At 47.3% G+C, this 26,618-nt stretch overlaps 1 protein-coding gene across 1 annotated transcript in view; it reads right to left on the minus strand.

Moving 5' to 3' along the window:
- Positions 1–1,079: 1,079 nt before the first annotated feature.
- Positions 1,080–26,618, minus strand: part of TRIO (trio Rho guanine nucleotide exchange factor) — a 235,899-nt gene continuing 210,360 nt past the window's right edge. The window contains exons 46-56 of the mRNA XM_003789545.3: positions 25,126–25,303; positions 22,113–22,882; positions 18,088–18,335; positions 12,749–12,887; positions 11,607–11,634; positions 11,242–11,404; positions 10,855–10,976; positions 7,816–7,894; positions 5,962–6,162; positions 4,292–4,430; positions 1,080–3,413 (exon numbers count right to left, since the gene is read on the minus strand). Coding sequence (XP_003789593.1) covers positions 2,865–3,413; positions 4,292–4,430; positions 5,962–6,162; positions 7,816–7,894; positions 10,855–10,976; positions 11,242–11,404; positions 11,607–11,634; positions 12,749–12,887; positions 18,088–18,335; positions 22,113–22,882; positions 25,126–25,303 — 2,616 coding nt within the window. The 3' untranslated portion in view covers positions 1,080–2,864. The remainder of the gene's footprint in view (positions 3,414–4,291; positions 4,431–5,961; positions 6,163–7,815; positions 7,895–10,854; positions 10,977–11,241; positions 11,405–11,606; positions 11,635–12,748; positions 12,888–18,087; positions 18,336–22,112; positions 22,883–25,125; positions 25,304–26,618) is intronic.

Below are 26,618 nucleotides of genomic sequence, written 5' to 3' on the forward strand. Positions count from 1 at the left end.
GTCTTTATCATTAGCTCTCAAAAATGTATACACCTTAAAGGCTCTTTCCTTGTAGAGTTCTACGATGGCTGAGTATCTTTTAGATTAACACTTGCTATAAGATAATGTTTATAATTCTGTTAAATCACTGGCCATCTCCCCACCTCCATTTGGGCTGAAAGGAATTCCTGGACTTAAAATATTTATAAATAGCAATGTGAAAAATGTAAAATATCTTGATATTCGTGAAAATCTAGGTAGAGATGACAAACCAAACATCTGAGTACCTTTCGCTGGTGTGTGGTAGGTCCTGCTATTCTCAGGGGTCTAATTACTTCACTCAGCTAGTCCCTTGCGTTGCTGAGAAGGTACGGCCCTGGAGCTGGTCAGGTAGCTCCCTCTGGCCTGATGCAGCATGGGTGCTCCTGGGACTCAGGATGGGATGCAAGCCTCAGACAGCTAGCTTTCCAAGTCCTGACTTAAGAGACTTAGCACAAATAGCTTTTCGTGTCAATTTTCTGTTCAGGATTTTTTTAGTTGAAAATGAAAACTTGTTCTTTATGGTGTGTTAAACAGTAAAAGTCACCTTTCCAGAAGGAAAGCCAGGAAGAATCAAGGTAAGAGAGACAATCTTAGTCATCAGGAAAAATAATCTGTTGTCAGCAGTGGGAGACCCAGGAAGGCAGAGGCTGCAAGTCTCAGTAGGACCAGGAGGACCTTGGTACTAGGGAGTGAGGGACAGCCACCACTGCAGGATCTTTGTTTATGCTAATATGGTGATGGAAATGATTTTGTTTTCTGATGAAACAGCTCTTCCCTTGGCCATGATCCTACATTCCTCAGAATGAGGCGACTTTTGATATTCTAACTAGGGTGAGCTATGACCTCACTGTGAGCAGGCAACATTCTGATTATCTAACAGTGTCTGGAGTTTAGTTTTCTGGGCCAGTCTGTAGGACCCAGAGATGTGTACGGAGGATTCCTGGTCTAGAATGTTCTGCCCCCTCCCACCCATGAGGCTTATGCTTCAGTCTTGCCCTCAGCCATCTCTCTTTCCAATTTAATAGTAACCAATTTAAATAAAAAGCCTAACACAAAAATCAAGCAAATATGTTTAATTTTTTAAAATAACTGATGGCAAAATAAAATATTTACATCACATCATACTGTGTAAACATGTAAGGTCTCTGTACAAAGAAATATACATGCAAAATAATGTAAAAATTTAACTAAAATAATAAAAGAAACAATACACAAATAAAAGTTATGAGGTTACGATACACATCCAGTTTTGAATCCAATTTCTTTTAAAAAGTTTCTGTACAATTTTACAAGAAGAAACGAACAAAAACCCAACAAAAGAATAAATAAAATACATTGGAAGCTGCAAAGCTTAACTATGCCAGTTTATGGCTCAAGACCCAGGTGTCTGGCTGGCTTGGGAAGCAGGCTGGTCTCTTTTTTTTAGTGTACTTCACATAAGAGAGATAAAAAGACATCCAGAAAACTTCAAGCGTGCCCAGAAACCCAGCCTCTCGTGCTGAAGGGACTCCCCAGGCCAGTGTGAATTCTGCCACAGTGACTCGGGCATTGGGTACCAGCCTCAAGGGGGCCGGTGCTTAATTGGCTTTTATTTCTTACCAAAAGCTCAAAATCCTGCCAATTTTTTTGTACAGAAAGTTGAACGTCAAAAAGTCTAAAAAGTAGTAAATGTCCAGACTGATTTTGGGAAAAAAATAATACTTTGGCATTCTGAATAATAGCATAATAAATTTTAAAACATTACCCTATTATCCAGTTTTATATTCAGAGTATGAAACCACTTTTTACAGTCCTCAAAACTGACAAATTTCACGAGGAGTTCAGTCTACTTGAACCGAGGGCACAGGGCTACGACCCCACCCCCCCACCCTCCCCACCCCCAACACACGCACAAAACCATAAAGCTCACTGTACGAAGTATGTGCTTTTTCTACATATTTATTACAGGTACAACAGAGGTCTTCATAAATAGTTGCATAAAATGTTAAAGCCACAACATTGCACATGATAAGAAATAAAACCAAAAAAAAAAAAAAACCAAAAAAACCCCAATGAGTGCATTTACAGTATTTTCATCTGACTGTATACTGCTCAACCATCTGACAGTTGGGGGTGGGGTCGGGGGAGGGGCAGTGGGGCAGGACCCGACCTGATGTCTGCATTGATGGACAGACCCTGAGACCCCCAGAGGAAGCCCCAGGTGGTGGGTGGGGGAGGGAAATGACAGACCGAAGGCAGGAACAGTCTTATATACAAGTAAGGCCTACATTTCATCAGAGCAAAACAATTCATTCTATTTTATGCAAAAGTTTGAGGTTGAATGCATGTTTCAGAAGCCAAGTCTGGCGTCTGGGTGAGACGCACGCAGACGAGGCGGCTGGAAAAGCTCGGAGCCGGTGGACACTGAGCCCTAGACGAGGCTGTGGCCGCCCCCTGGGCGCGTCTTCCCCAGAGATACACAGTATCTTTGTTTTGTTCGTTAACACCAGTGGTTGCACATAGGCATTTTGTTTCCTTGGATAAATCTTGAAAATGTTAAATTTGCAAAATTCTATTCACGTTTGTTTAAAAAAGTTATCTTTTTATTTTTTGCAGAAACCTGAATAAAATACTGTGATACAGCAATGCGATCTCTGCCTTTGGCAGAGTGTAACTGAAGGTCCTCCACCCCAGCGCAGCTCGCAGCTCAGTCCCAAGCACTGCTGAGCAGCAGCTCACTTGGAATGCAATTTCACACGATGAACAGACCGGCAGCTGATCGGTTTATGTTTGTTTTTTCTTCAAAATTCAAATCAACAGCTGATTGGCAGGTGAAAGAGAATGAGAAAGAACTTCAGGACAGGTCAAACTCGAGGCAGAAGCCTGCTCTGTAGGAAGTTTTTAATGCTACGAATAGGTCGAACATCATTCTGGTGTTTGCGCCGCTCAATGAAGGAAGTCAGTCTGGACGTGTCCAGGACGTCCGTGCTTTTGCCAGTGCTGGTGCCCACCTGCAGCCACTGCTCCTGGAGTGCCAGTGCAGCCGAGGGACGCTTGGCAGGGTCCTCCTGAAGGAGGAAACACACGAACTCCTTGGCCTTCTGGCTTACTCCTTTAAAGTAGTCATCTGGGAAACTAAAGTCTAATCGGCAAATGTTCAGGCAGGTCTCTTCCACGCTGTCGTCCAGGAAGGGGGACACGCCGCTCAGAAGTACATACGTGAGCACTCCAACACTCCATGTATCCGAGGTCAGGGAGACAGGGTTCCCAAGGATGATTTCAGGGGCTGCAAATTCGGGGTTCCCCAGTAACTGGTGGATGTAGTAGGTCGTGTTGAGCTGGACAGCATCTCCAAAGTCAGCCAGTTTAATGGTGGGCTTGGCTAAACTCTGATCCACCAGGATGTTCTCAGGCTAGAATACAGGATAAGACAGCCATCATTTTCAAACTACCCTAGTCTTAAGCTACTTGTGATTGTTGGTCCTCAGGAACCTACAGTGAGATAGAAAGGATATCAACTAGTCCTTGCACTCTGGGAGGTTGAGGCAGGTGGATTGTTTGAGCTCAAGAGTTCGAGACCAGCCTGAGCAAGAGTGAGTCTCTGTCTCTATTAAAAATAGTAAAACAATCTAGAAAAATAGAAAAACCCACTGTGGGTGCCTATTATCCTAGCTGCTCAGGAGGCTGAGGCAGAGGATCCCTATTAAAAATAGAAAAACCCATTGTGGTGAGTGCCTGTTGTCCTAGCTGCTCAGGAGGCTGAGGCAGAGGATCCCTCAAGCTCAAGTTTGAGGTTGCTGTGAGCTATGACACCATAGCACTCACTCTACCTACGATGACAAAGTCTTAAACAAGTCTTAAAAAAAAAGATGTCAACTAGAATGAACGGTTCACGTGCAAAGCAGGATGGGTCCCACACACGCAGGCCCTGGGCAAGAGGAGGAAGGCATGACAGCAGAAGCTTTCTTTGGAAGCCTAAGAGCTAAACAGCCCAGATAAACAAGGCCGCTTTATGAACTGTAGGGTTTGCTTTTCCTCCCACAACTAAGAGGAAATGCTCTTGTCTAAGTTACCACTGAACCACCTACAATCACTGAGTGAAACACACAGAACTTTCTGAAAGGCTCATGAAAGGCTGGAAGGCCTCCGGTGCTTGCCCACTGTTTTACTGTGCACATCACTGGACGACACAGCTCCCAGTCCCTGCACCCATCAGCCTGGCGTTACACATTCTGTGTGGTCAAGCTGGCTGCAGTCAGACCCTCCCTGGTCCACCCTGGGCCCCGCCAACCTTTAGGTCCAGGTGGGCTATCCTGCAGTTGTGAAGGTATCGGATGGCTTCCAGAACCTCCCCCAGGTGTGCTCTGATCTTCCCTTCGGTGAGGCTTCCCCATCGCACCACACAGTCCAGGAGCCGACCCTGGTCAGCCCTGCAGAGGTGGGAACAAGTGACTCTGTTATCATACGCTGCACTGTAGCTCTTTGGGCTACTAAGAAATGCACAGGACTTGTCCCCATTTTGAGTGTTTTCTTGGCATTTTAGAATTGTACCTCTACTGGGAACACAGGTAGATAAGGTGGTTGACTTTTGTGCAGTTCTTCTGTGGAGGTACAAGTGGGGAACGAGGGACTGCGATCTCAGGAGTACTGGGTGGGAGGGGGCTGCGCAGCCAGGGTTCAAACCCTGCCTCTGCCATGGCACAATGAAGCTACTGGGCAGTGCCGGGCAGCGAGCAGGCAGTCTGCAGATATCTGCTGAAGAAGGCAGATATTTGCCCCACTTCCCTGAGCTTTAGTTTCCTCATCTGTGAAATAGGGCATGGGAGGACTGAACGAGATAAAGTAAGAGCCAGGCAATGAGGCGACACAGTTAAATGTTAATGTTGGCCTCAAGTCTTCCTACTCTGAAATCACTCTTAATATTTAGGGATGCTTACACAGCGTGGCCCATGTGCCAAGGACTAAATGCTTTCTATTAGTTCTTTTAATCCTCATGACCTTCTGAGAAGACAGCTTTGTTGTCCCCATTTTATAGAAGAAGAAACTGAGGCAAAGAGAAGCTTGTGAGCGGAGGAGCCAGACCTGGGCCAGGTGGTTGGGCCCTGCCCTCTCTGAACATGGGCCTATGCTGCCCTCTGCTTGCAAAGCAGGAAGTTGTAAGACGATTCTACCTGTGCAGCACTGGGCAGCAACCAGTAGGTTTCCTAGCAGTCTGTCATGAAGCCTGTTAACAATATGGGCAGCCAAGATATGCAGCTTCCCAGGGGAAAGAAATGATAGCCAAAAGCACTGACGCTTTAGTCCAGACACCAAGGCCTCGTAGGAGATTTCTGACAAGGAGTGGAGTGACGGTTCTAATTTAGAAATCCCCAGGGAAGATAGGAGCCAGAAAGGAGCCCTCCTGGGGCTGCCAGGCCAGGCCTAGCCTTCAACGCCTCTCATGCACACATCATGGCAGCCTCCAAAGTCGGGGTCATTTTAATGGACACCCAAGTCGAGAAATAAAGAGGATGGGGAAGGAGCAGGGCCTAGGCCCAGGCCAGAGTCTGCTGCCTTCCTCCTGCACCCTCCTCAGCCTGTGCAGGGCCCTGACACACTCCTTCCCACCATCGATGTGCCTCCTACTCCAAGGATGGAGGCGAGAGGACAGGCCCCATGTTCCTTCTGAAACCAGGGGATTGTGGATGGGCTGAGGACCAGAAGAGCCCACAGCTGGTGTGTTGTGCCTCCTGCCAGGGTGTGACTGCCCCCACCCAGCTGCCCCTCTTGAGGATCACACTACTTTCTGCCCCTGAGGGAAAGGTATAAAACTGAGGTCTCTGATAGTAAAATTGTTTTTTTAAGAAGTCTGTAAATTCTAAAAACCCAGTCTGTGTGCTTCTTAGAGAGCAGGCACAAATGCCTCCACGTGAAGCTGAGGCTGAGGGCTCCAGGGAGGGAGAAGGGCAGGAGCATACGCACATTTCTAAAACCAGCACGTAACTGGTGGGGGTCTCAAAGGTGTCGAGGAGGCCCACGAGCAGGGGGTGCTGGAGGTTCTGCAGGATGCCAAGCTCATGGGTGACCTGATCACGCTTCATCAGCTTCTTGTTCACAAACTTAGTGGCCACTGCTCGTTTGGTTCCCTTCTGATCACATTTCTTGACAACAGAGAATCTGCCCCTGTAGGAGATGCCAAGAAGACAGTTTCCAGAGGACTCTGAAGTATGTCTAGGAGAAAGGCTCCAATATCCTGAATGGACTGGATCGGGACCAACTCCACAGTGTGGTGACCTGACCCCTGTCCACAGGCCCTGCTGCTCCCTGGCCGCTCTGTTTAGGGGCTGTGGTGCCACGGTTTGCCCTCAAATCCTAGCTTGTCCCTCAGCCAGGTAATAACTTGTTGCCTCCCTCTCGGACAGCCTCAATTTTCTCGTATCTGTGTCTGGGCAGGGCTCACTCTTGGGCTTCCTCTGGCCATTCCATGTGGCAGAAGTGACAGAGCAAGGCTGGGGCCCCCTTAGTTTCCTGCCAGGGGAGGAAGCTGGGGGTTAAGTCCTTGGTACCTCCTTGGCAGCCCACCCCTCCTATGCTTTTCCAAAGGGATGTTGCTGAGGTCACTGCCTCTACCTGGGTTGGATGTGGGGATGCAAGGGTGTGGACAGGCAGAGGCCCTCTGGACCTGTACCCAATGGGCCCCCAGGGCCTTTGGTGCACCTTAGGGGGGTCCCACAAGTAGTTCTTGGGCCTCAGGCCTCAGGGAGGGAGCTGGGGGCTTGAGGGAGGGCCAGGGTGTCGTGCACACCTGAGAACTATAAATAAACCTGCAGCAGGAGCAGCCTCAGAACATGAGGGTTATGGGCGGCTGCCCTATCCACTTCTCCCACTGAAGAGAGTGGGAGCCCTTCAATCTGGGCTGCCCGGTGGCTGATTCTGATGCAGAGATACAGGAGGGGAGTGTAGCTGCTGACATCTGAGGCCAGGCCGTGAAGGCACTGCAGCTTCAGCCTCTGTTCTTCTGGATGCTTCCACTGTGATGTGGAGGCCCAGGCAAAAGTCCATGTGGGAAGAGGCCAGTGTCTGACAAAGGCTCTCATGTGATGGGCACAGGTGTGCCAGGAGAGCCACACATGGCCGCCTCACACCCCTCCTCCCCCCAGTGCTGAGAGAGCCACACATCACTGCTGTTTGAACACAGCAAGTGGGGGCAACTCCAGACACAGCAACAGGCAACAGGAGATGCATGGCACGGGCCACGCCATGGGTTATGGCCAAAGGAGTGTCCAGGACGTTGCTGGCCGGAGTTTCTCCAAGAGCTCTCGAGGGACAGGACAAAGCTGCCTTGCGTCTCTGACTGGCTCTTGTGCCTCAAGGGACACAATGCCTGGATGTGTCTGCTGTGTGGCAAGGGCAGGGAACTGGGAGCTGGGCTGCTTGATGGCACTTGCCGAGCCACCACCTTGGCTCCACAGCCCACTGCCCTCCTGAAGGGAAACAGGCCCTGCCGTGGTGAGCCCTTGCTGCGACCCTGACACTCTACTAACCACAGTGCAGCTCCTTTGAATCTCTACACACAAACAAAACCCAAGGACACAAGAGGATGAAGTTCCACAAGGAGTACTCGAGTGGCCCCCTTCTGAACTCCCCGAGGCTGGCCCAGAACTAGGCACCCAGCTGATAGCGGGAAGACGTCACAGTGTGTAACATCTACCAGGGCACGATTCCACAACAGGGCAGATAACTGGAGACATACTGCTTAACACTGTCCACGTGCCCTTATGGCACACTCTGTCTCACATCTGCTCCTTCCAAAGGGGCTATGGGTTCGTGTCTTACCTGCCAAGCTCAGCCACTTCGCTGTAGAAGGAGTCAAAGTTGTCCTTCCAGGTCACCACGATCCCATCACTCCCTGGACCTGCAGGAAGAGCAGCACAGCCCTGAGCTTGTTTACAGGGAGCTTCCCAGGTAGGAAGTCTGCAGTCGCACACTGTCTGAAACTGTGGCCACACGGGCACTGGAAACGGCACATGAGTGAAGATGTGCTGTGCGTGTGACAGACACGCTGCATGTTGGGGCTTAGGAATCTAAAGTTCTGCTCTAATCATTTTTCAAATATTGATTCTGTGTTCAAAGCAAATATGCATTTGGTTACATTAAACATGTTAATAAAACTACTTCTAAAGACACGTTACTAGAATAATCTAAAACACACATATGTAGCTTTCATTTTATTTCTAGTGGACACTGTTGCTACAATTCCCGTGCCCCCAGTGGCCCGGCCACACAGCCCTACAGTGAGGGTGGTCACTCCCTTGACACCTCCTCTCACAGCCATGAGAGCAAGGGTTCACTGTGTTTTCTTAGTACTCAGAGGGTTTTTGAGAGCCAATAAATCATAAATGCACTGCAAACACAGAATTCTGCTACACAGAGGCCAATTGTAAACCACGTTAGTAATTAACATATTATATATGTCCGCAGGTGGGTAAAACATTCTTTCTAGAATCTTCCTGTGAAAAAAGGCTTTAAGATGCTAAGTGCCGACTGGCTGGCCCAGCTGCCAGCCCTGGGAAGCACAGGGCTGTCACGTGCCCAGGCCCTCACAGCTGCCTGGCCCCACTCGGTTCCTCCCCTGCCCTCTGGTCCAGCCCGTAAGGCATCTGCGTATTCTTGTCCTCACAGAGCTCCTTCCTCTCTGCCTAGGCTGTGGCCGGGAATGCATTTCCTTTACTTATATTTAATCTGTTCCATGTGTCAGGGCTTATGAGGGGCTGTTGCTCCCTTCACGTGCCTTCCTGGTGTCACTCATAGCTGGGAATCACCTGAAGCAGGTGAGCAGCACATGTTGCCCACTGCACCGTTATTGACGCTGCACTCATGGACACTACATGACTAACAAACTAACACAGCCTGAGCCACCTCTGGAGTGACCCCGAACCTGGAGGAACATCCTCGAGTGTTGAGGAGCGTCCGGAGCCTGGAGGAGCGTCATGCACACAAAACTTAAGTGCTCATGGCAGGGCACACTTGGACAATGATTGTATTTCAGTCCCTAAAGCCAAAGAACACACTCCATTGCCGTCCCTTGTGGTGGCAGCCCATGTGCACTCGGAGTGCCTTACAAACACAAGGTGAGTCAGCCTGACTGTGCCGCTGACTATGGCACCTGCAGGCTGATGCCCTCCTAAACCTGGCTTCTGCCATGTAGAGCAGTGATTTTCAACCGGTGTGCCACAAAATTTTTTTTAAAGATCATGAATTAAATTATTTTCAAAAGAGTTCAAAGCGCAGTAAGTATATTCTTTTTTTACTCTTTTTTTTTTTTGGTCAACCTAATTTAAGCGTGCTGTGGAAGTTAAAACTATAGGTTCAAGTGTATGCCCTGAGAGATAAAAAAGGTTGAAAAACACTGATGTAGGTGAATGGGTACTGACAGTCTCGTTTATAAAGATAAAGTTATTTTACCTGGGAGTTCTGAACACCTACCAACCCCCAACAAGAATACAGGACTACCCACATAAACGCAATGTTTTCTCCTTTTCTTTTTTAATGAAAGGGATTGGCTTTTATATTTTTTTAAATAAAAGTTTTTTATGAAAGCATTATATATGTATATATAGAAAGGCGCATCAAACAGATGCCGCCTCTGCCCTCCAATCAGAACACGAGGCAGAGCAGTGCAGGGGGTGGCGGCCCCAGCTCCTCCGGATCGCACCTTCTCATTCTCACTAGTGGCAGCCATGGCTCTGACCTGTGGCACAAAGAGGCTCTCTTTTCATGCCATTCTCTTAGTCATAGTCCTGGGGGCCGGGACGTGTTCTTGTGGGTGCAGGACCGATTATTCCAGCCCCGGATTCTCCCACACAGCCTGGGAACAGGCACATTTCCTTTCCCTTTATTTTCCCACTTGCATCTCCACAGCACAAATAGTCTCAGACCTTTTAAACTCAAGTCTTAACTTTCACCAGTGATTAAATAAAAAAGAATCACCTTTATAATCTGCGATAACTTTTAAAAATCAGAAAATTTGTGATTCTTTACTTTCAAATGCAAGATTTTTTTCTTTCTTGTGCTATGATCCAAAAACATCAGAACAAGTTATTCCTTTGATTATTGAGGTTAAAATCTATGAAAATAGGATTATCTGGGAAAAAAGTTCTAAGACAGACTTTGTTTACAGTCCACACACAGGGTGTTCCAAGATTCAATTTACCATTTAGTCTGGATTTTTATTCCCCCCCCCCCCCCGAAAGTAGCTCCTGCTCTTGGATAATCAACTGGCCTTCTGAGCACCTGCCTATATCGAATGAAAATGCAGGACATTTTAAAAGTGTTAAGACGTGGGTTCTGCCCCAGGGAGCCAACAGCTCAGCTGAGGAGAGAAAACAAGCTCTGCAGCATAGAGTGAGCAGGTCCCATGGTGGATGCCCACCTTGCTGGACACTCTGGACAAGCCTGAGCCTGGCTCCTCATCAAGAAGCCGTGGAGGACACGCCCCCTGTAGGGCTGCAGGCAGGCTCTCAGACAGACACAGAGCCTGCACAGGCTGGGCTCCGCCACACCGACTCCTTTCCTTCTATTTCTATTCTCTGCGAGACCACCTTAGACTATGTTAGCTGGACAGCTGGACCAAAGGATACATTTCTGAGTATAATAAAAATCACCTTGTTTCAACTCAGAACGTGGTCCCTAGAGGTTCAGGTGCCCCATGGTGATATCCCAGAGACCGTGGTCTGCTACTTCCAAGCAACTTCCTTTGGGAAGGCCCACAAGCAACATGTTGTTCTCTATGCCAGGCCATGTTAAATGTGGGGGATACTTTGGACTTCAGAAGACTCCTAGAAGCAGGTCCCCTCTGGCTCAGGTGCGGCTTACCTAGGACCCTCAGGCTGGCTGCTGATGAGGCTGAGCCCATGTCATTGACAGCAATGCACGTGTAGATACCATCATCATCCGTGGTCACGCCAACAATCTTCAGAGCGGCCTCTCCCAAGTCACTGTGGCACACATGAGAGCACATCAGGCATCAGCACAGCTCAGCCCTTGCCATCAGCACTGACCCCTCTATGTCAGGGTCACAGGAGGCAAGAGCTCTGGTACAGATGAGGAGTACACACTGAGACCTGCAGTGCCCTCGTGGAAAGAGGATTCGCCCAGGTGGCCAAAGAAATACATTACGTCAGCCATGGTGAAGGAGGAGTTTCCAGTCACCATACTGTGCTCCTGGCCAGTGACACCCATCCCAGAGCGGGCCTCCCTCACCTGTAGGAGATGCTGTAGTGACCATCGTTGTTCAAGGTGTTGTGTTCAGGGCCCTTCCAGGTGATTGAGGCCTTGGGGCGGCCACAGACTCGACATCTAAGAACAACGGTCTCCCCTGTCTCACATGTGACCTCGCTCAATGGAATGACGAATTCTGGGGGAACTGTAAGACAGGAGTCAACAGAGGCTGGTCACCCTTGGCTCCTCTCCCACACCCCCAAACTTGTCCCCGACACACTGATTAGACCTAACTTGATATCCAACCCCAGAGCACCACCAAAAACCCATTTCCAGAGGTTCCACTTGAGTGTTCTAAAACCTCTAAGTGACCTCTAAGACTAGACAAAAGATGTAATAGGACTCACCGTCATATATGTAGTTGGGATTGAGAAGCTGAAATGGAAAAAGCAAACAGGTGTTAACCAAAAATATAAGAAACATTACTTTTGATCCAGGGCTACATTTATTATGAAAAGATTAGTAGAAATCAGCTAGCCCCAGGTTACAATGAAAATAGACCATGCTTTTGCTGGTATTAAAATAGACCAGATTTTCTTTCTTTTTAAAAAAATATTATTTAATTAATTTTTTACTTTTTAATTCAAATATGAGGGTACAGACAATTAAGTTACAATGTTTGCATTTGTTGGGTAAAGTCACCGTGTGGTTGTGTTGTGTCCTGCACCCAGGAAGTGTGCCATATACCCTTACATTAGGTGAGAACATACCCATCCCCCTCCCTCCAATACAGCACGTTTTCACTGCACTCAAAAGGTAAACATCATACTACCTTAGGTGATCTTTTTCTTCATACCCACACACAAAAAAAAAACACTGCTTAAACTCAGAGACCTTAATTGTTCTCATTCCACAGACTGAGTCCGGGTGGTCCCCAGATGCCTTCCTAGTACAGAATGGCCAGTGCCCTGACTAAGGGTGCTGGGAGCTTCAGGGGCTATTTTCTTCCTCTCCAGGAAATACCCCTGCGGCCTTCAGGGAATCTGATTCTAGAGCAGTGGTTCTCAACCTTCCTAATGCTGCAAGCCTTAGATACAGTGCCTGTGGGTTGCGACCTACAGGTTGAGAACCGCTGTTCTAGAGGATTAAAGCTGACTGAGGAGACCACCAGGGGCATTTGTGAAAGCCAGTGAACCCAGAGGTGCCCTCACATCTGGTCGCCTCCCCTCTGGTCTGAGGCAGGCCTGAGCTGGGGCTTCCTTGCACTCTGTTTCTGGTAATCTGGTTTCTGTGCCTGCCTGGGGCATAGCCATACATCAGCCATACATGCACCTGGAGAAGTGTGCCAGCCAGCACAGCCCCGGGCTAGGCCCCAGCAAGACCTTGCAGGATGCTGCTCACAGGGTAGGGGGCGGCGTGGTGGTCGTGGTGCAGTGAAAAGAGATCACACACAAGCAAACCCAGACTCCAGGGTTCCAAGCACTTGGACTCCCTGACCCCTTCTGCTCATGTAGGGTTAACACACTTTCCTGGAGCCTCCAAAACTCACCTTCACAGATACCTTGTTGCTGAGTCCCTCCCGTGATTTCCGATAACCATTCTCTAACTTGCCTTCCCTTTTGCCGTCTTTATCTTTTTTCTCAGATTTTTTCCTTAAACGGAGTGCTGTGTGCCAAGATGTTGACTTCCTAGGGGGAAAAGAACACACTTTAATATTATGCCTTTCCAACATTCAGCAAATGTTACCTGGAAACGTTAGAGAAAGTCTGAATATTCAATTCATGTGCACGCGGGATGGCTCAACATCCTTCAGTAACCGTGATCTCTGCTAAAGAAAACCTCCCAGTGATTGCTCAAGAACCAGAAGAAAAGATCAACCAATTTCTTAAATCAAATTTTAAGGAATATACAGGTGTTCAGAGAATATTATGCAGCCTTAAAAAAAGATGGAGACTTTACGTCTTTTATGTTTACATGGATGGAGCTGGAACATATTCTTCTTAGTAAAGTATCTCAAGAACGGAAGTATCCAATGTACTCAGCTTTACTAGGAAACCAATATATAATCACCCACACTTCCATATGAAAGTGATAACCCAACTGCAGCCCAAGATGAAGGCGGAAGAGGGGAAGGGAGGGGAGAGGGTGAGTGGAGGGAGGATAACTGGTGGGACCACACCTATGGTACATTTTATAAGGGAACATGTCAAATCTATTAAGTGTAGAGCATAAATTTCTTAACACAATAATTAAGAATGTTCGGTGAAGGCAATGTTAACTAGTTTGTTGTATTTCATATTGTATATAAAACCAGCACACTGTACTCCATAAATGCATTAATACACACAACTATGATTTAATAAAAAATAATATATACAGGTGCCTGTAATGATTGATTTAACGTGTCAACCTGACTGGGTCACAGGAAGCCCAGCGTTTCTGAGTGCTTCTGTCGGGATCTTTCTGGATAAGATTAGTATTTTAATCGAACAGTAAAGCATCTTCCTGGTGTGAGTGGCCCTCATCGGATTGGGTGAAGGCCTTCAGAGAACCAAAGACCAGCAAGCAAAAGGAGATTCTTTGGCAGACCGTCCTCAGACTTCATGTGTACCCTCAGCTATCCTGGGTCTCCAGCCTGTGGTCCCACACCACAGATGTGGACTTGCCAGAGACTGCCTCTATAACAGGTTATAATAAACCTGTACCCACACAGGCAGACCTTGGAGATACTGCAGTTCAGTTCCAGACCACCAGAATAAAGGGGATATTGCAATAAAGCCGGTTATGTGAATTTTTGGTTTCCCAGAGCATGTAAATGTTATGTAGTTATGGTAATTTACTAGGTGTGTAATAGCATTGTCTAAAAAAATCAAGGTGGATACCTTAATTAATAAATATATTTTTAGGCTGGGTGTGGTGGCTCACGCCTGTAACCCTAGCACTTGGGAGGCCAAGGCAGGTGGATTGCCTGAGCTCATGGGTTTGAGACCAGCCTGAGCAAGACAGAGACCCTCATCTCTAAAACCAGCCAGATATTGTGCCAGATGCCTTTAGTCTCAGCTACTTGGGAGGCTAAGGCAAGAGAATTGCTTGAGTCCAAGAATTTGAGGTTGCTGTGAGCTATGATGCCATAGCACTCTACCGAGGGTGACAAAGTGAGACTCTGTTTAAATAAATAAATACTTGATTGCTAAAAAGTGGTAACATCATCTGAATCTTCAGCCAAGTTGCAATCTTTATGCTGGTGGAGGGTATTGCCTCAATGTTGGTGGCTGCTGACTCATGAGAGTTGTGGTTGACAAAGTTTGGGATGGCTCTGGCAATTTCTTTTCCTTTTTTTTTTTTTGAGACAGAGTCTTGCTTCATTGCCCAAGCTAGAATGGAGTAGCTTCATCATAGCTCACAATAACTTAAAACTCCTAGGCTCAACCCAGCCTTCTCCTGTCTCAGCCTCCCCTGTAGCTGGGACTACAGGTACATACCACCACACCTGGCTAATTAAAAACATTTTTTTTTTTTTTTTTTGTAGAGACAAGGTATCACTACATTACTCAGGCTGGTTTTGATTTCCTGGCCTCAAGTGATCCTCCTGCCTCAGCCTCCCAAAGTGCTAGGATTATAAGAGTGAACCACTGCACCTGGCCCAATTTCTTAAAACAATGGAGCCTGCCATAGTAATCACTTTCCCTTCATGAAAGACTTCCCCGTAGCATGCAATGCTCTTTGATTAATATTTTACTCACAGAACTTCCTTTAAAATTGGATTCAGTCCTCTTAATCCCTGCTGTTGCATTATCAACATTTATATAATATTCTAAATCCTTTGTTACCATTTCAGCAGTGTTCACAGCATCTTCACCAGGAGCAGACTGCACAGCAAGCAATCGCTTTCTTTCCTCAGCCGTAGGAAGCAACTCCACATTATAAAATTGCAGAAATTCAGTCACATCTTCAGGCTCCACTTCTAATTCCAGTTTTCTATTTCCACCCCATATACAGCTACATGAAGTGGTTGTTGTTCACCCTCAAAGTTATCCATAAGGATTATAATCAACTTCTCTGAAACGTCTATTAATTAGTGTTAATATTCTGACCTCTTCCCATGGCATCTAGAATGATGAACTCTTTCTAGAAAATTTTCAATTTACTTTGCCCAGATCCATTATAGAAATCACTACCTGTGGTGGTTAGAATCTTACAAAATGTGTTTATTAAATAATGAGACTTGAAAGTTGAAATTATTCCTTGATCCACAGGCTATAGCATGGATATTGTGTTAGCAGACACAACATTAATCTTCTTGTACATCTCCATCAGAGCTCTTGGGTGACCAGATGCATTGTCAATGAGCAGTTACTATTTTGAAAGGAATCTTTTTGAGCAGTTCTCAATAGTTAGCTTAAAATATTCAGTTAACTATGCTGTAAAAGATGTGCTGTCAGCCAGGCTTTGTTGTTCTACTTCTTGAGCCCACCCAGGCAGAGCTATTTGGCATAATTCTTAAGGATCCTAGGATTTTTAGAATGGCAAATGAGGATGGCACCCATAGCTCAGTGGGTAGGGTGCTGGCCTCATATACCTCAGGCTGGTGGGTTGGAATCCAACTTAGGCCTGCTAAACAACAATGACAACGGCGACAAAAAAATTGCCGGGCATTGTGGTGGGCGCCTGTAGTCCCAGCTACTTGGGAGGCTGACGTAAGACAATTGCTTAAGCTCAAGAGTTTGAGGTCACTGTGAGCTGTGACAGTGCAGCACTCTATCAAGGGTGACGTAGTGAGACTCTATCTCAAAAAAAAACAAAATGAAACAAAACAAAGAATGGCAAATGAACACTGGCTTCCGTTTAGGTATGAAAGTCCTAGATAGGACTAGATCCTAGATAGGATGCTACCTTTTTTTTTTATACTTTCCAATAGAAACTGTTTTATCCACACTGAAAATCTGTCCTTTAGTGTAGCCTCCTTCATCTATGATCTTAACTGCATCTCTGGACGACTCCTCTGGTCCCTTCATCAGCACTTGTTGGTTTTCTTTGCACTTCCATGCTATGAAGATGGCTTCTTTCCTTAAACCTCATGCACCACCCTCTGATAGCTTCTAACTTTTCTCTAGAGCTTCCTCACCTCTCTTGGCCAACACACAAAATTGAAGAGAGTTGGGACTTTACTCTGGATTAGGCTTTGGCTGAAGGGAGCATTGCGGCTGGTTAGATCTTCCATCCAGACCACTCAACTTTCTCCCTATCAGCAGTAAGGCCGTTTCCCTTTCCTAACACTTGTGTGTTTACTGGAGTAGCACTTCTCATTTCCTTCAAGAACTTTTCCTTTGTATTTACAACCTGGCTTATCTGGTACGAGAGGCTTAGCTTCTGATATGCCTTTCTTACTAAGCCTAATCATTTCTAGCTCTTGATTTAAAGTGAGAGATATGTGAATCTTCTCTTGAACACTTAAGAGGCCACTGTAGGGTTACCAGTTGGGCTGATTTCAACATTGTTCCATCTCAGGGAATTAGGGATGTTGGAGAAGAGGGACAGAGATGGGAATGGGCCAGTTGGCAGAACACTCAGAATACAACATTTATTTCATAAGCTTGCTGTCCTATACCCATCTAGTTCATGGTATACCCCAAACAATTACAACAGTAACATCAAAGATCATAGACCACGGATCACCGTAACAGATGTCCTAATGACGAAAATGCTTGAAATACTGCAAGAATTACTAAAGCATGACACAGACAGGAAGTGATGAGCTGGTGGGCAAATGATGCTGTTAGACTTGGTTGATGGAGGGTTGTTACAAACCTCCAGGGTTAGACAATGCCATATCTACAAAGCACAATAAAATGAGACTTTTTAAAATACCTATACCTACACACACCCTACTCCTTTCTATTTCTTTAGAGAACCCTGATTAATACAGAGCCTAAGAATATATTTTAAGGAAACAAAGTATAAAATGGGATTTTGCCCCCCTTGTATTTCTCCCTGTAGACCACTTTCTTGACGTATGACTGGTATATAGGAACTGCCAAATGGGATTCTAAAGCAACGTACTAGGAAAGAGTAGTTCTGCACAAAGACAAACAGGATAAGGGACTGTGATGGGGCAAGACAGGTCCTCTGCAGCCTCCACCTGAGCCAGCCTCTCTGTGGGGGATACACAAGCCCAGGAGCACAGGGAGCTGCTAAGATGCTGGCAGACCAGGGTGCAGCCCTGGGTGGTGGTGGGGGGCGGGGAGGACATGACTGTGTTTTATCTTTTAGAGATACCAAAAGTCTCAAAGTCTTGCGATGTTTCCACTCCCAGAATCCATCTACTTGGGGCCTCTATACAGTGGCAATTTCAGGGAGATTCAGGAAAGGGAAGGCTTTTACAAACTAGCACGCAAATTTAGTTTTCTTTAAAATAATGTTTAATGTAGCACAATTGGTTTTCGAGTTTCTTATATAAATTAGCCTTCCAGTATATAAGATATGACTGTGATGTCATCACACAGATGGCTACAGAATGAGTATCTTCACAGATGTCACCCCAGTATACCCCTGGGCTCTGAGATAGGGGTCCTCAGAATGTCAAATGTCTTCAATCCCCACCCAAGACCTCCCAGGACTAAATTATTGTTGTGCCCTATTCTGTGAGCTCAAAAAGCTGTGTTTCTAAATGTAGATTATTAAAAGAACCTGTTAGGATTAGGCTATGAGATGGAAGGCCACCCATCTTCCCTGTGCAGTTGTGCATTTTGCTCAGAGATGAACTTGTACTAATGGGTACAGCTTTCCCTTAGATGAGCTCCATCTTCTCCAGGGTCTGTGTGCCTCATCTAAGCTGTGTCCTCCTTTCCATGGCCACCCGCCATGCCGGCTTTACCATCAAGCACTCACTTGAGAGTCCCATCGGGGTTTTCCATGATGACTGCACTGGTGTGGCCCAGGACAAAGCCTGGAATCCAGCCCTCGGCTGCGGGGCACTGGTCAGTGGCGGCTCGGAACACCAGAAACATGTTCTGTTGGTTGCTGGCCAGAATTTGAACGACCTCTCCTTGATAGACATTTATCTCATCCTCCTTCACTGCCGTGTAATCGTGTGTCACCAACATGGTGGAGATGTTGCTACTGCTGCTACTTTCACTCTGTAGAGGGACAGAGGAAAACAAGAAAAGGCAAAGAGGAACTGAAATGAGACCTAATCAGGCAAACATTCTCATCGGTGTGCACCATGACCCAGCGCGGGGCTCCTGGACAGGCACGGAGACACTGTCAACATTTCCTTCATGCTCAAGCTCATGTTGTGAATCTTTGTCAATAACTGTAGGTAGGATTTTTCTAGAAAGTAATTTAGGGACAATCTAAAAGTCATCACAATAATGACACTTTAGGAAGCTTGTTTTTATCAAAGTCTGATCTTCCTTAGTCCTCATGTTGACGGCATGTTGGGTTATTCCTAACACAAATCAATGTCACTGTGAACATCATGGTCATCGTTTAAAAAGTATTAACCCAAAAAGCTGCAAAGAATAGCTCTTCCTCTTACTGACAGATACGATAATGGAGAAGTCCCTAAATCCTCCATATGAAATGCTCATTGGAAATACATAATCCACAATCATCCTAAACTGCTGACACACCTAATCATTTCTACCTCTTTTTCCCTTCAAGAGAAAAGTGGAACCCCTAGAAAGTAGAATCAGCTGCTACTGTTCTTAGGAATGGTTGCTGTCTCCATTACGCATCCCTTGATAGATGCCCTCATGCAAGCTTGAGTGACTCAAGTGTTACCAAAGTGCTGGTGCCATGGGAACATGTCACATAGCATCATGGTGCCCCTCAACTCAAACTCTGGGAAATGTGGTGAGGGGATGCTCACCACAGTGGCACTCCATCTCTGGCACTCATCTACTGCAATGCCAGCATACTCAGTGTGTGTTGGGTGGCTCAGTCAATGAGGCAAGATGGCCAGGGCAAAGCAAAACTTGCTCCTTATGGCCCTTCCCAGGCCCATACACCAGCCGTCAAGCAAAAAAACCACAAATGGCAATGTCTGTCCCAGGCTGTTTAGAGACTCTTGCTAGCTCCTGAGCTATTTGACCAAGTTCCCTCTATCGACCAGGATGTAGGAAATGGCATCTGGTGTCTTGTTCCCAGGAGCTTGCTCTCAGAAGCTTCCTTTGCTGATGCTATTGGGACATTTGTGGATTGCAGGAGCCTGCAGGTGCTGGCTTCTGCGCTCTGGAGAGACCCTGGGTCAGTGCAGAGACAACTAGCTAGCCCTGCTGTACCACTTCTCAGCCCTGGCTCCTGTTTCCCTCACAAAGCCAAGCCCAGGAAAGCTGACAGGCCCAGCCACTGTGTTCCAGGGCTGAGGGCTACACATCTACACCTGTAGTGGATAAGCTGGACATGGCGGCACTGCCCAGCTCTTGTTTCTTGTCTCTTGTCCTGTGGCCTCTCGGTGCAAGAAGTACATCATGTCAAGATTTGGCCTGTGCACATTCATTTATACAATTGTATACTTTTAGCAGTATTCTAGAATGCTGATTTACACAGCAACACCTGACAGTCTTGAGATTGCAAATTTGCTAGAATTTATAAATAAAAACCAACTGTGGCATAGTTGCTTTTACTTAACATCTCATACCAGGCTACATCTCATAATTTGAATATTTTACTGCAATAACAGGTATTACTATATTTCAGGGATACTTCCTGTGTGCCAGGCTGTGTATTAGGTATTTCAAATCTATCTTCCTTAATTCTCACAACCACCCTGCTAGTGGGTGTGGTCACTGGCCCCTCAGCGTAGGAGGTTACTTGAGTCTGCATGGGCCACCCAGCCTATAAGACAAAGGCAGGGCTGCAGTGACACTACTGTGCATGTGCTTTTGTGAGCACTTTTACTGCTGCTCAGTAAAACAGGCAGGAAGGCCAGACCACAGAGCTGCTGGCAGGGTCGTGGTTTGGGTTGATCCACGCCCACTCTACTGCTGCTGTCAGTAGAACTTTCCAGAAGGTGCCCATCTAAATGGAAAGAAAGACCTGGGCCATGGGTTAGGCACAGCTGCTTGGCTGTGACCACAGACAGTTCGACAGACATGGTCAAAGGAGGAAGAAGGCCCATACAGGGCTGATGGGGGGACAGAGGTACACACAGATGCACATGGGTGGGGGCCTGGCAGGGTGGCAACTGCTCTGAACCAAATACTTAAGAGTTCTGGAGGACAGTTTCAAATCCCACTGTGGACCTCTGGCTATCTTCCCAGGACTCAAGGGCACTTCTGTAAGGCCCTTTGACTCATCTGCAACACTGGTGATTTCCCTTTCTAGGTTACTCACCAAGTAAGAAACAGTGGGAAGAGGAAGACAGAAATCAAAGGCAACTTTGCCAGCCTAAAACTTCTGGAAGATGTGCTCCCTTTAACTACACTTTTGTCCCAGAGGGAGCGTCCTGGGATGAAGTTGGGCTGTGGTCATTACTCATGTCTCCTCCAGAGAAGCCCAGCATCGACTCCCGTGCAGGAGCAGTGGAAGTGTTAATTCTGAAACACAGACTCTGAAATCTCCTCTTGTACTGAATGGCAAGTGTCCAGGTTAGGAGGAGCTGGAGAGATGCTAACTCAGGGATTTTGTGAGGGTCACACCTATACACTGAGCATTTGACTAGGTGCTGTGGATGTAGCTCAGCACTCAGGTTACCTGAGTCCCTGATGCTCAGCTGCCTGCCAAGCATGGCCGTCTAATGGGAGGCTCTGCAGCACATGTGTCCAGATGCTTATTTTTGATATAACAAACAAACATAGCATGATACATTTGTTAATTTCTTTTGCAATTAAATACAAAAATTGAGTTTAACAAACCATGTTAACAAAAAAACAGAATAAGACCAAGTAAAGGTATTAATAGTTCAGAGGAAAGAGAGAGACATGCAAAAGCCAGATTTCTTTTTTTTAATATATAAAGAGACACAGACCCTTTTAGGGAAATGTTTTTAAAAATTTATAAAGTGATCAAACATACACTCATTAGAATAGTTCTATTCGCTCACACATGCTTTCAGGAAAGTGTTAGGACCAGGCCACCTGCCCTGTAAGGAGCAGGTAGGTAGGACAGTGGGGAGCCATGAAATGGGGGGACCACCCACCACAGCAACCCTTCTGCTTGAGAACATAAGGAAGTGATGGGAGAATGTGACTCTGGCCCGCCGTGGAGGCAAGACGCCCCAGCCCATGCTGCGCCCCTGCTGGACACATACAGGGCGTGCTCCTCCCGAGGCTCTCCTGATGGCCACCTGCAGGAGCCACAGTGCCAGGTGCCTGGAGCAGTCTCTCTCTCTTCCAGAGTGAACCTTGGGTGAAGCAAAACATTCCCACTGGATGGATTCCTTCCCCCCCTTTTGTCAGCTTAGTTTGCTCTGAGTTGCTGTTGCAAGTTTCTCGAGGGATTCTTTTTTCCAGCAGATGAGTCAAAAATGCCGCAAAGACAAGATAAGGTGTAGAAGAGCAAAACCAAGTGATGAGCAAGAAGCTTAGAGCGTATAGATTTCAATTGAAATAAGAGGTAGAGAATGGGGAAAGGGCTTCTCCCCCAAAATATGAGCAACAGGAAGGCAGGAGCTGAAAAGGAAGTTCCAAGATATTTTGGTGGCTGGAAAACTGAAAAGCCTTAAAGACGCTGCACTCAGGAGGTTAATTAAGTTCTGCTTTCCCTCATCAAGGAGACATGGACAAAGCAAGGAGGAGTTAGTAGCGGAGTGGCCCTGCCAGCCGCAGGATGGTTGGCAGAGTGAGCCCGGTGGCACAGGAAGAGGCGATTACCGTGGCAGCACTGGAGAGCCGGAGTTAGTACGAGGACAGTGACGGCGACACAGAAGGTTTAGAAGAGCTGGCAGGGTGGAGGCGGTGGGGTGCGCTTACCCCATTGCTCTGGGTGGACTGCACGGACTGCTCGCTGGCCGATGAGCATGTGCTCATGCGGTCCGTGTCCTTGCTGGGGGCCGTGTGGCGGTGCGTCTGCCGTTGGAGGGAGTCGCTGTCCCCCGGGAAGGTGAAGGAACCGGGCCGGCTGGCTGGGGAGGCCGGGATGGAGCTCCAGAAGGAGCCCCCCTTTTGTAGGGGGCTGCTGGGGGGAAAGGGCTCCTTGCCGAAAGGAGAAGGGAACACGGTGGCCAGTGGAGAGTTCAGAGGCGAGACGGCCCCGGACCTGGGCTTCCCCAAGGGCAGGGAGCCTGGGCCCCCCCGGGCATCCTTGGCGCTTGCATCCTGGTTGGCCGACTTCCTAGGGCTGTCCATCACCTTCATCTTGGGGATGGGGTCTGCTCCTCGCTCAGCCCCTTCAGTGTCTCCGCTGGGAGGTGGCCTGCTGGGCTGGCTGAGGCCGGCCTCCAAGGCCAGGCTACTGCTGGGGAGAGGCAGTGAGGGGCCAGGGGTGCACGTACCTGACATCTTGTCTGCCTCTGCCTGGCTCGGGGCTGCAGAGGAGACCAGCACAGGGGGGTGGTGTCGGACAGGCTGGGGGATCCGGGAAGGCCTGCTTCTGCTTGAGCTGGGGACGCTGCTGCCCCCGCCGCTGGGGCCACCACTATGACCGCCTCCGCAGCTGGGGGCCCCGCTGCTGCCCCCGCCCCCGCTACCCCCGCTGCCGCCCCCGCTGTGGTTCCTCTGATACTCGATTGGTGATGTCAAGGCTGTAAGACAAAAAAGACGAAGCAGAGGACATGGTCAGGGCACCAAGGAAAGGCATGTGGCAGGGCAAACATGAAGCAATCAAGGGAGGGCTGGGCTTGAGTGTGCCACATCCGGCCACAGGGTAAATAATGGAGGCAGGCTGCGGCCACCAGGCTCTGTCAACTGCCCACACACCCATCCATCAGTAATGGAAAAGAAAAGCCTTCAGCTACTCTCCTGAAGTGAGGAGTTCAGATGACTTGATGGGGGGTAGTGTGAGCAGGAAGGAGCCTGCACTGGGTGGAAGTGCAAGTGAGGGAGCATAAAGAGGAAGGAGTCACAGCCATCCAGAGCAGCCCAGAACGGCAGTGTCAATGGCAGACAGCAGTGCTAGCACAGATTCGCCAGGGCTGCCTTCAGTACCAACCGGCTCCCACCCTGGGAGAGCTTCCTGTTTCCTCCTAGGACATCATGAACCAGAGAGTAGATGGGCCAAGAAGAAACAGGCTGAGAGTTAGGGAACCCCTTGGCCACCATACCCAGAGGTTTTATAGACCACCTATGTTTTGCAGGTTGAATAAACCAGACAAAAGTTAAAGGATCTCCACAAGGAAGGCCCTTTGCTGTCTCATCTCTTGACTTTTGTGATTTAGTTTTCTTACATCATTTGGAGGAAAACACAGGAATCACGCCAAATAAGACACATGGAAACGCTAAGGCAAATTTACAGTTTACAGCTTTTGAGAAATACCACAATCAGATATGCCCCTCCCCTCAGCTGCAGGTACATGGTGGAAAGGACCTCGGAGCCAGAGCCAGAGGCCTTCCACAATTTCCGTGCTGGCCCCAGCGTGATGGGAGGAAGGGGAGAGCCACAGCAGAGGACATGTCCAGAGCCCACCTACTTGTTCTGATCTTTAATCCTCTGGAACAGGTGTGAATACTGACAAGACTGAGTGTCAAGTAAATTGTAATATCATAGGCTAGTCATGCTTGTAATTTGGGTTCATTTTATTTTAAAGGCGATGCTCAAAGTTTAGAGCAGGGGTCCTTGAACTTTTTAAACAGGGGGCCAGTTCACTGTCCCTCAGATTGTTGGAGGGCTGGACTGTGGGCCCCGGGACAAGTCGGCTGCTAAGCAGGACAGGCAGCAGCGGCAAAAACACCCGGCGGGCCAGATAAATGTCCTAGGTAGGCGGCATGTGGCCCGTGGGCTGTAGTTTGAGGACGCCTGGTTTAGAGATTCTCTTATCTCAGGCTACCCAAAGAATAGCACATTTAAAGAGACCCCCATTCTCTCACAGTCTGGAGAGCTCAGCTTTCTACCTGGACAGGAACTGACCCTCCTTATCCCTGTGCATCTGATTCTAACTGCAAATGCAAATAGTTACCAGTTTGCAGGCTGGATAGAAACCTGGAGTTAACACCCAGGAGCTGATTTCACTTAGGCCAAAGTACCATGTGACTTTAGATTTTTCAACGAGTGCCTATGTTTCTGGCTTGTGAATGTCATGCAAGGTGTAGAGATGGTTTTCTTGAGAACAAGATAGCATTCTAGTGGAACTGGGCAGAGATGTGTAATGTGAAGAAAGGGCACATGCACACACAAAAGACAGATTCAGTGAACATAGTGCTTCTGACCAAACTCTCAAAGTTCTTCAGTGATCATCAAATTAAAGCCAGGGTAGAAGCCAGCAGTCTCAAAGAGATGGCACATCCATAAGGAGGCAATGTCAGAGCCTGGGGGCTCTGCAGGCTGCCGTTCCTCTATGATAACTCAATTCATGGGAGTTGGGAAGGATGAAACCATCTCTTGTTTTTTAATGGAGAAGGGAGGTGTGGATGTGAACCTCTCACGAATGTCTCCAAAATCTTTGGCCAGTTCCATCTGCCTTCCGTCCCTGCACATTCTTCTTCCTAAGACAGTGCCTTTGTTTGCATTCTGTGTGGGATAGGATGGAACAGTGTGGCTGGAAGGGGTGTATGCTGAGAGCCACATGCTTGCTCTGAATTCTGACTCTGCCACCAACAATTTGTGGGACTCTGGGTAAGTTACTAATTTACTCTGTGCCTTGGCAAATGGGGATGATGATAGCCCTTGCCAAACCAGGTGGCTGTGAAGATGAAATAAATATAGAGGTAGTGCCTGATGCATGAGAAGTGCTAACTTCAGTCAGTACTACGGATATGAAATGGGAGAGAGAAGGAGGAACGTGTACATGAGGGAAAGGAAACACACATCTAGCAACAGGATATATATTACCATTTAAAAAATTGCGCTGGTTTTCTAAAATTTGGTTGATTTCATAAATCCATGTTTGCCGGACACTTGGACTGGACGAATGCAAAATGAAGGTCTCTACCACGTCACCCGTCCTTGATGTCAGAGCAAATTTACAGGGGTCATTTTCCACATTTTCCTCCAGGCAAAGGCAACTCACCTTTTAAAAAACGAAAGCATTATTCTCAGTAACTAAGAAGTGAAATGAAGAATGTGGTAATCGCATACAATGGAAAATTACTCATCCCTAATAATTCTGACACATGCTGCAACAGGGATAAGCCCTGAGGACATCGTGCTGAGTGGACAATGCCTGTCACAGACAGACAGTTACCACTGATGTGAGGTTCCCATAACAGTCAAATTCACAGAGACAAAAAGCAGACTGGAGGCTGCCAGGGGATATGGAGAGAGGGGATGGGGATTAGTATTTTATGGGTACAGAGTTTCAGGGCTGTGAGGCAGAGAGTTCTGGAGAGGATGGTGGTGACAGCTGCCTAACAATTTGCCTGTATCTGACACCACTGAGCCAGACAGGCATCTAAAAATGGTTAAGACTGTAAATTTTGTGGTGTGTATTTTCCCATGATAAAAAAATCAAGTACATTTATCCCCACCGGGCAAGTGCAAAGTGAAGTTCATCCTACACCAACGCTGAAACAACTGCTTTTTGGCTGAGCTGCCATTTTTACTTCCTCAGAATACCTTGCTGTGAAAGCCTTTCAATACGTCTTTTAACTCAGGTATGTGGGGATTCTCAGGAGTTTAACTAATAGTTTGAACTAACAGTTTGAACAATTAGCTGGAAAAGTGGGCTTTAGATTCCCTGTTTTCCCAAACCCTTTTATGATGGCCCAGTGTTCAAACTTCACTTCCCTTCCAGGGAAGAAAATGATCCCACAGCTATAACTCAGACTCTGGACTTTATAGATGCAAATAATGTACCCTAATCCTTAGTGGCCTCATAGTAACCTACAATAAACAAAAATTCTTAATTTCATTAAACTATTTGCTATAAAGTCTATATACTATCACAATTAAAATACAACCTCTAGCAATTTTACAGAAGCAGCAGAATGTGTAAAAAGTATGTATGTGGCATAGAGAATTTCTATGGTCCTGGAGTGATTTTCTGTGAGGAGACATGAAAAGAAAACTGTGTAGGAAGTTAAGAGGAATGTAGTTCAGGAGATGATGCAGTTCAAATGATAGATGTACAGCTCAGGTGGTGGATGTACAGCTCAGGTGATGGATGTACAGCTCAGGTGGTGGATGTACAGCTCAGGTGATGGATGTACAGCTCAGGTGATGGATGTATAAGCTCAGGTGGATGGATGTATAGCTCAGGTTGTGGATGTACAGCTCAGGTGATGGATGTACAGCTCAGGTGATGGATGTATAAGCTCAGGTGATGGATGTATAAGCTCAGGAGGATGGATGTATAGCTCAGGTGGATGGATGTATAAGCTCAGGTG

Source organism: Otolemur garnettii, unplaced genomic scaffold, assembly GCF_000181295.1.
Source record: "Otolemur garnettii isolate 467f Iridium unplaced genomic scaffold, OtoGar3 scaffold00033, whole genome shotgun sequence".
Taxonomy (NCBI): Eukaryota; Metazoa; Chordata; class Mammalia; order Primates; family Galagidae; genus Otolemur; species Otolemur garnettii.